Genomic DNA, 10,120 nt, shown 5'->3' on the forward strand with positions numbered 1-10,120 from the left:
TTATTTTATTATCATCTCTGGCTGATGCATTTTCCCTTTTTTGAGCAAAGCATAACCCTCTTTTACTGAGCTTTAAATTCTATTGAAATAATTAGAACTTTTGTTGGATTTATATAACATGATGTTCCCAGGTGTCTTTAAACCTAGAGTCCCTATGCCCTGTTTAAAGTTTATGAGGTCTGTAGGCCGAATTTGATCACTATAAACTCTAGCATTACATCCTCAATCCCATCTAGAATCACTCAGTTAGATAGAAAGTTATATTAACTAGACTAAATTATCTCATGCATCAGCCGCAAATAGTTCTTGAGGTACAAGTTTTTCTAATTTTACCCATCTTACCTGGGCCAATTGCTGCTGCCGCTGCGGTGCCAATGCTGGCGCCAAGAATGTTGAAGAAGACGATGTAAATGAAGGCTACAGTGCTAATTTTCCCATTCGCCTCAGGGTCTAGCTTGGCTATTACTAAAGGGCAAAAAAAGGGATAATTTAATTTCAGCAATAGTTGTTGTTGTAGTATTTGAAGAAGTGAACAACAGCTGATCGTTTGACTGACACCAACTACCGTTTTACCATTAATTTTTGATGACACCAACTCGCCTTATGATTCACAACAGCCTCACAACGCCAAAAAAAGTAGTGCTAAAATATTTCGCCTTTTTCTCGTGAATGGAATGCATATAAAAATTCAAAAATGCCCAAGACAGTACAATCTTTTGAGTGAAAAAACATCATTGCATATAAGTGGGAAATGCTGCCTTAGTTTCCTTACTCAGAGTGAAACAAAATTCCCACCTACAAGAGTTATTCTAGCATCCCAGACTACTGCAAGTTAAGGGCAAATAGATTGTTTATTATGTGTTGTTAAGTAGGTCAAATTAAATACTGTGTGGTAGGAAAGATGAGATGACATCTGGATGCTAACATTTCCATTTACGTGAACCTGAGTGGAATTGCTACGTGATTGCAGTGACAGTGCGCCGCTGCGAGCAGGCGAAACGGCCTTCGACTTGTCAACCTAACCCGTGCACCTTACTAGTGGTGAGAAGTGCAGCGAGTATGAAATGGTGTAATACAAGGGAGGGGCCTAGATCTAATGGTTTGCAAGTTGACGATAATGTAATTGGGATAAAAGAAAATTAATGCAGATTGCTTGTCAGTTAGAAATTAGCTATTTCAACTAAATTGTGGGGGTGAATGAATGTAACATGTAGGCGGGTTTCACCCTTAATTATTTTAGAGCTCAATCTGATATCATTGAAGAAGGAAGGATTGAAGTGGCTCCCTAGCGTATTCGAATAGTTTATTTTATTCAAAAAATAGCGAGTTTGAACAATCTAAGTAAGGTGGAAACCTAAAGTACAACTGCTACAAATTCATTCACATTAATTTATGAACACAAATGCTACAGAATTTAAATACATTCAAAAACTTACCGATGATAACGTTTGAGGCAATAAGTGGCAGAATGGTAAGTTTTAGCAGACGAATGTAAATGTCACCAGGCATAGCTAAAATAAAGTAAATCAATTCTTTATTAATATATGTACAAAAATATCCGTTTACAGTCCGGTGAGTTAACATACTAAACCTTATTTTAATGGGATTGGAACAGCGAAAAACCTCATAAATATATGGTAGCACAAACCCTTACAACTTCATTATGGGGGAAATCCATTGACCTGAATCACATTAAGGTCAAATAGGTTAGCAAAAAGTGATTTATATTATTGGAATTAAGAGTTATATAGAAAACACACAATGTCCACTTTGATGGTGCAATTGGAAATAACGGCAACCTACAAATCCAAACCTTGAGGTTTTCATCGATTCTCGGCAGTTGTCGGAGGCCAAAACCAATTGCAAAACCGATTAACACGCCTGCAATTATGGAGAGCATGAACCTGTTGTTAATAAGACATTGAAGGAACCGGTTGCGCTGTGGCTTCTCCACAGGGCTCTCGCTCCCCGTCTCCTCGAGTCTACCGTTGTCATCGCTCATGCCTTGCGGGATCGACGTTACATGACATCCGTGCATAGGGTGTCGATTTATATGGGAGTAGTGGCGTTCTTTCATGCCTCACAATCGTCTGGTGGTGTGAAAGCCCGCGTATGTGTATGGGTGCGTGCGTGCGCCCAACTGATGGGAGACGCCTTCTATTAAGACGGCAAAGTGGCACTTTGAGATCTTCTAAGACCAGCAGCTACTTTTGCTTGTGTAAATGGTGTGGCTTACCAGAAAGGCACGTGCTTAAAAAAATGGAGTGTGCATCCTCTCAGAAAACCATCAGTTGCCTTCGGAGTATATGAAACGCTACTGAATTTCATCGGTAGGTTTTCAATTGACATGACAAAAAAACTGCTGCCAATGGTCAAATTTATGACACTTTGACAACCTCAACCCATAATTAAACATAATCTCATAATAAGTTCATTTATTGAAGCTTCTTCGTGTTGAATGCATAACCAAATAGTGTTATCTTTGCAGTGGTGTGGGAGATTCTTGCATACTGCTTACGTAAAGATGGGTAATGTTATTACAAGTGATTTTTAGATCAATGTACACTAACGAAATCCTCTTAACCATGAAAGAATTGAATATATTTCTGTTGTTAACCCAAACTACTAATAATAAACAAACAAACCATAATGCAGTGCGAATTAAAATCTGGCTCAACTTCTCCCTCTTGCACACAGACCGGAATTGGGATGGAAATTTACATGACTTTGTATTGATGGAAATATGCCTCTCTAAATATTGAACAAGTTTGTCGCACTAGTCAGTGGAATTGATATTTAGCGAAACTTTAGGGCTGGATTACATCATTAAGAAGAGCATATCAGAGCCGCAATACTTTGTACTTTTCCTGTCAAAACTGAAGGTATTAAAGTGCCACTAACTGCGTTGTATCATTAAGTACACTCAGGACTGTCAATCATACGCCAAGCACCAGTAGTGTATTTCTTGGCAAAATGGTTTGTATTGTAAGGATCAGTGAATAAAATTACCAAAATGAACGGCAAACTCTACTACGAACTCATTCACGTCTTTTACTAGTACTTTACTTGCAATAAAATCCCACGAGCATTCAACTCGGGAGAGTACGTCTATGCTCCTGGCGCTGATTAGTAGAGAAGGCAATGGAATAAATAGTTCGCATAGCTTCTAATTGTCAGCTGTTATTCAATGCTTCCAGTTGCAGTGCATAGAACTCCTTCTTTGTTAACTCGATCGGAGTTTGATTCTAAGCTTTGCATAATTACATTTAAGTAGTTGTTCGGAACCAACACAAAAGATCATTGCAAACAATAATAGGAATGCAATTCCAGAATCAGTTGGTGGTATAGACGTGTGCACCCCCTCCCAGTCATGCTTCTGGCTAAGTGGTCTCCCCGATGAGCGCTACCAATTTATTGCAGGTTTTATCGCTTATTTTTAGTAACGCAAGGTATCAATTAAACTGCGATCGTCAAACCAACACAGATTCGACAAATTGCTGCTATATTCAATTAAATGCGCTTGAATCGTTTACTGTTATGGGACATTTGGAAAGAAAACGAATCTCAGTGGTTGTTTAACAGCAGTACCTATTAGTAAATACGATTTTTACAGAATACTTTGTCCTTTAACTAGAAAGTGTTACACAAATACCTGGATTCAGTTGTGAGCATTCAGTAAAAGTAGAGTGTTTAACACTAAATAGTAAATAACATGAACAAATAAGTTTGACGAAACATTGCTCAGGAGAAATAAAACGCAGTCGGATCAAACGGCTAAAGTGAAGATCATACACTGTAGTAAGAGGGACAAAGAGTAAATAGGACGGAAGAGTAGGGTGTGGAGCCAGTGACTAATGGTTTACTAAGAGTGCTTAAGCTTCCGTAGTGCCACCGACTTCAGAAAACGGTGGAGGTTCATTGCTCTTGGCGAAGTTTCTACTGTGTAGCATTGCCGCACCATACATGGTTGTTATGGTGTTCAAACCTGCCCGGATTCGATCCCTAGTGAAAAAAAAAAAGGAAAAAGAAAACGGGAAAACATTCCGCCAAATCTACAAATATTTTGGTCTATCAAACTGAGGTGTATGATGGGCTGACAAATTTCTGACGATATCGAGAACTGAATGCGGTCCAATTATTCTAAAGCAGGCAGCTTTTTTACTTTTTCAGCTGCTTAACACAGAGATGGGCAAAACTAGAAGTTTTCCTACATACAAAATGCAAAAAAAGCTAAATTGGAACATTTGTTAGTGATATGCTTCATTCCTGACTCCTTGGAGCCATGGTAACTGTCGATGGTTTATGTTGTGTAGAATGGGGTACATGAAAGACGTGAAAAATCGTTTTAGCAGGTTGAAGCTCGGTCAACAAAGAAAATACTATACACACAGTTCTTTACGCCAAACCTGATCAAAGCGCCCCTATAAATTATGCTCTTTTGTCCTCCTTTTTCTTTTGGTTACTGTTGTTTAAACCAAGTTTGCTGCCATTTTCCAGCGACGCTCGCGTTGCCGCTACCGCTATTGCTGTCGTTGCCCTTCAAGACTGGCTTGCCCCCCTAGCCGTGGGTTTACGGTTTACCTTTGTATAATTATTGTGCAATCAAAACCGAGGCAAGTAGACCAAAAGTGGTTTGATATTTGGATTGTTTTGCTGTCCTATTCTACGTTCTGATCTAGTCGTGCATCGAAGACGGTGGAACAAAGTTACTCCCCTCTCCCCCCAACCACAGAATCCCATAATTAACAACGCAGCCCTTACCAAAGATTATTCCCTTTGCAACATACATTACAATAAGTGTTCTAGTGCTCGCACACTTGCTCCTAAGTTAACATGCCTTTCCTATAGAAATTAATCCACTGCACCACCTCCAAATTATGTGAACAGTTTATTTCAACAGTATTGAATTCTTTACTAATCAGAGGCGCTGGTTGAAAGCTCAGGTAGGAAATTCGCTTGCCGTACTATGCTAACCATCCTTTAACAGTCAGCTGCACAACGCGTGGTGTAAAAGTGGCTCGAGAGCAATTCTGTTATTCCAGAATGATGTTAAGATGATTTGGTGTAAGTGTAGCCTACCCAGTAAATTAAATGCATTGGAATTTAGACGAAGTCTATTTATCCCAGAGACGCTTAATCTGGGACCCCTGGGCAGAAGGTTGGTCACTCTCATCTATGAAATCGTGATCTTCCTTCGCTGATTTTCTTTGGTCATACGCATGCAAAATGGCTGCACCATACATGGTGACTGTTGTAGCAACTCCCGCACGGAAGCGGTCACTGGAGGAATAAATGGGAAAAGTTTAGGGAAGATAGGTAGTATCGCAGATGCAAGCAGAAACTTAACTTACAGGAGCCAATCGATGGCGTAGAGGTATACAGTACTCCTTGTTGGAACGCCAGCGGAATTCAGAATAGTCATTGCAATGAGGATACTTGCACTTGGGACATGCGGAATAGCCATTACTGACACCGACGTTAACAGCCTGTAATTACAAATGGAATCATATGAAGTTCCAGTGAGATTTTCAAAATTACCAAAATGTCTAGTCACCAAAAGACAGCAGAAATAGTTTAGAACAAAGTGCTATTGTTGAGGGAACTTAGAGCACAAAGCCATACGCACCAAATGACAACTACAGTGGTGGGTGGTACGGTATCAAGCTCCAACTGTGCCACAAACATGCAAGCGCAGGAGATGAATATCGCTGGACCATCCGACTTCATAGTAGTGGCGATTGGACAGAAGAACCGTGAGATCTCCGGTCGAATGTCAAACTCATCACACCCTTGGAACATTTCTGGTAGCGAGACAATCCTGGGAAAAAATGGAGCCAAACGGTGTAGCCCTTATTCAGCGAGTTTCTAATTTTGAAATAACTAAGATTGCAAGCGATAAATTTAATAACAGAAATTGTGTTAGGAAAACTTACGGAGACGTTGTAGCAAAACTGATGAACCAGGCTTTGATTGTACGTGGGAGGAACTTGAAGGGATTGCGCATAGTTGTAACAAAGTAGAGGAGCAAAATCAGGATGAAAAGCACAGCTGTTCCAGCCGTTACGGTGACCACAAACAGGCCCACTTTGGAGAAGGTGCCCGCAACGTCCTCTACTCCCATGATAGCCGCAGCAATCATGAAACACACACCACCTGGAGTTAACCTTTCGTAGGACGAAACAAAATCGTGATGTTTCATCAGCACGTTGAATTTAGGGAACTTCAAAAGCTTTCTAAGTAGCTTTAAAAATGCAACTGTGTTGCATCTTTCATTTGAGGATGGGACTTTTGCGATCTGAACCTAATGTTTTGCCCGCAATCAAGATCATGGTACCCACTCCATTTGTTCAGGGAGTAAAGACAATTTGTGTGCATAAGTAAATGGATTAGTGAAAAAAGGAATGACAAGAGTGGTCTTGCAAACTCACAGGAGGAAAACTCGGACCAGTTTCAGAGTAACTTCACAGAGTGATTGGAAGAAGTCAAGAAAAGCCTTGCCCTTGTTGCCTGCTGCTTTCGCGGCCAAACCGAAAGCGATTGAAACCATGAGGATGCCTGGTTAGTTAACCAATGTATGTTATACCCGTCCGTGATGCACATACTTTAAATGACAACAGAATTTGGATATTGCGGAAAAACAGTTTTTTTATCCAAATTTGGAGGTATAGCTAAATTGCTAGCATCATAAGGTCAACTGAAGCAACCGTTGGCAAAAGTGAAAAATTAGCTCACCAATGAGATCCTTCGAAGATGCGGTCCCGACAATGCGCACTTTTTCTGTTTTATTCGTTCCTGCTTTGTATTCGTAATACGTTTTTGTCTAGAATTGGAGTGTGATAATGTCAATTCTCACTGTATGACCAATAAGCAAATTTAATAGTCGATGCAATAGTTATTAGAGGTTTACGCTAATAATTTTTCTGAAAACAGATGGAGAATTGAAAACGGGCTTGTTTTCTTATTGATGAAGACCACCTACTTGTTGAATGCACATGGCGACAATGTTGTCGGGGAATATGTTCAATAAAAGATCAGCAAAAACGTCAGAGGCCGTTGCCCTTAGGTTGGGATCATCTTCATTGGTTGCATTCTCCAATTTAGTAATGCCCGTACCTAGAATTGAAATGCTGAGTAATATGGGCAATAATACAGTTGTACATGGGTAATAATATACTGCCACGAAATTGAAGCAAATGGACTTGCACCAACCACTTTCAGATTTTGATTATCACAGACGAGGGTTTTTGTTATTTGTTCAGGTGAATTTAAAATCAGGTGAAGCTCGAAACAACAAATGACTTGATTTCGCTGTCTAAGAGTTGTGTCCTGGTTACACATTATGAAGACTACAAGTCAACAAGAAAAGCACAATAGTTAGGGTAAAAAGGGACTCCCTTAAGTGATCCACCTCCAACAATCGTAAGATATGAATTTTCAATGTAAAATATTGCGCATTACCTGGTTTGATGATGACTGAAGTGATTGTTCCAATAGCAGATGCAAGAATGTTCATTCCGATGATGAAGGCAAGTGTGATCACACTTGTCAGGCCTTGCTCTTTTGGATTGATATTGGAGATCACTAGAAAAATGCGGGTTTTGGATGAGATATTACCAAAGTTTGTTTTGAATTACTCCTAGGCAAATTAATTCATGGCATGCAAAATGTTATTTGATATTAACGGAATGTAGTGCGTGAGGCGAAGCTGGATGCAGTGTGAACCAAATAAGACAAGCATCAGGTGCTCATTGAACCACATTTTTACGCAAGCACAAAACGTCAAAAGCATAGTAATTGCAGAACAGTTTCCAAAACCTTGGCTGCGTCCATCAAAAAGTAAATGAATTTAGTACTAACCGATGATGAGATTGGAGGCAATCAATGGAAGAATTGTTAGGTCCAGTACATTAATGTACAGAGTGCCAATCAGATCTAAAAATGTAGATATTCATTTGAGTAGGAAACAATGCGCAGCCTTCCAATTAGAATCACGTTGCCAAAGCCTGATCTAAATTGTCTACCACATCATTCATGACGCAAATGGCCAAATTTTCACTAAACTCACTTATACTTCAGGATTGGGCCTAAAATATGTAAATTCGTAACTCGCTCTGCATAATTTTTTTAATGAAAAAGTTTCAATGCCGTAATTGCGACATTTTTCGCGCATTCATTCTATCCGATCATCAGACATTTATTCTAACCATTTGTGAAACCTAAAATGCTTTGCTTAAGAGCCATTAAATGGCAAACACTCTACAAAAGACTGTTTTCCGGGTAGCAAACCCAGGACAATCAATGCGCCGGGCTAATATCAGTCTGCACTCTACCTCTGCGGCTTTATCTGGGTCTAGGGCGAAAAGAAATATTGCAACTGCCAAAAAAACGCAAAAAGTGAGAGGTCAATAAAGTAAGTGCATTCTGTATAATAGTAATGCGTATCATCAGGTTTTAATAAACGAGCATAAAATAACAAGAAATCGTAAAGGAGAATGGGTCAACAACTCACTTATCCACTGTTCTGCGATAGATGACTTAGTAGCAGTGCGTAGGCCGAAACCGAGACCAAATCCCACCGCCACACCGACGAGAATGAGGATCATAAAGAGATTGTCCTTAAGGATCTTCACACATGACGCCTTGCACCCCGTTGGAGTCTCTACCTGGGGCTTCTCGAACTCACTATCGTCCTCCGAGAAAGGTATGTCCTTGGAAGACATGATGTTTGGATGCCCCATGCCGAGTGACATTCACGCCTTTTACCCCAGCACCAACACCGCGCATGCACACTCTGGCTGGGCCTGATTGGCTAAGCTCATGAGCACATTCCATAACATGCCTTTGCACACGTATCACGTTCTGGCTTATCTTTTGAATGTTCATCTACCTTTGCCTCAGTGGAGTTCTAACAACTCCTTCAGGTATGTTCCGTGTGAGGTATCTGCAGGCCATCAGGACGTCACCAATCTTCTCAGCGTTGCATGAGTGAATCACCAAATCGTCACGCAGGTGCTCCATTGGCCAGAAAATCCCCAGAATTCGGCCCTATTGAGTCAACGACAATTACGGCTACCTGACTGTATCTACATCAGGAAGGAAAAATGGCATCATAACCACAGTACCACGACATTGTAAACGTGCGGAGCCACCATGCAGCCAGATAATTGGTCTACAGACTAAAAAATTAGAACAAATTTTACAATATTTGTTCATTGTTAGTAGTTAATATCTTTCTTCAGTCAATTACTTTATTGTACCACTAAAGGAACCCATCCTGGCTTGTGAAACAGGGTCACGTGACGTGGCCTGCTGAATGCCACATTTATGTACGTTAACTTACAATGATAAATCTAATACAAAGACATAAAATGTATTGCTTGTTTCATAATAAAACCTCTTTGGTACCGAGTCGGTTTGAGCCTTCATCATCAAAAATGGAAGGTGTCACATCAGTTCTGTTGGTAGTGTTGGCACAACGCACGAAGTACCCTTGACGTAATTGCCTCTGAGGACGTTTCCTTAGATTTTAATGGTAACTACTCGCATTACAAGCTATAGAACAGTTCTGCATAGTGCTGAACCGAGATACTTGGTTTCCAAGAGAGTAAGCTCCAACTCCTTCACTCAAGTCCTCCTTTCGTACGATATCGCTTTTTCCACAAGCAAAAATTCGTTACGGCTTAATTTGATTTTACAATATAAGGATTTTCTAATGAATTTAATGCTAAACTATTCGAAAAAATTAAATGCATTAATCTGTTACACTATATTGGAGATAAAAAATAATCTGAAAGCTATATGCTTTTGGATAGCTCTTCTAATATGCAAATCTACTTCGATTCGAATCTTCATAAATGAGCCCATTACCAAAACCTCCATTTGCTCCTTCACAAATTGTTTCTGCAACTCAACACATTGGTTAATGAGAACGCCGGCGAAATCAGAGAAGTTTAATTTATTGCAGAAGTGCATTAGGCAAAAAACAGGAAAAAGATTCAATCATAAATAAAGAAGACTCAAACGATCTTAGAGGAATGCAATTAAAAAGTCAACTTTATAGTGGGACATTAGATTACACATTAGTTCAAATAACATGAAACGTCCAAAATACAAAAATTAC

General features: G+C 39.8%; 2 protein-coding genes across 2 annotated transcripts; both read right to left on the minus strand. All coding sequences in view use genetic code 11, as the record gives it.

Annotated features, from left to right (window-relative positions):
- Nucleotides 1–170: 170 nt before the first annotated feature.
- EGR_01270 (Excitatory amino acid transporter 3) lies at nt 171–2,002 on the minus strand (the record flags this gene model as incomplete). Its single annotated transcript, XM_024490519.1, has 4 exons — nt 171–232; nt 343–465; nt 1,437–1,511; nt 1,804–2,002. The coding sequence occupies 4 exons, from the start codon at nt 2,000–2,002 to the stop codon at nt 171–173; spliced, it is 459 nt and encodes a 152-aa protein (XP_024354843.1).
- Nucleotides 2,003–5,114: 3,112 nt separating this feature from the next.
- Nucleotides 5,115–8,738, minus strand: EGR_01271 (Excitatory amino acid transporter; the record flags this gene model as incomplete). Its single annotated transcript, XM_024490520.1, has 10 exons — nt 5,115–5,280; nt 5,352–5,486; nt 5,627–5,818; nt 5,934–6,164; nt 6,429–6,555; nt 6,733–6,820; nt 6,980–7,113; nt 7,459–7,581; nt 7,858–7,932; nt 8,510–8,738. 10 exons carry the CDS (start codon nt 8,736–8,738, stop codon nt 5,115–5,117), a joined length of 1,500 nt encoding a protein of 499 aa, XP_024354844.1.
- Between the last annotated feature and the right edge of the window lie 1,382 nt (nt 8,739–10,120).

This window comes from Echinococcus granulosus (genome assembly GCF_000524195.1).
Source record: "Echinococcus granulosus chromosome Unknown EG_S00005, whole genome shotgun sequence".
Taxonomy (NCBI): Eukaryota; Metazoa; Platyhelminthes; class Cestoda; order Cyclophyllidea; family Taeniidae; genus Echinococcus; species Echinococcus granulosus.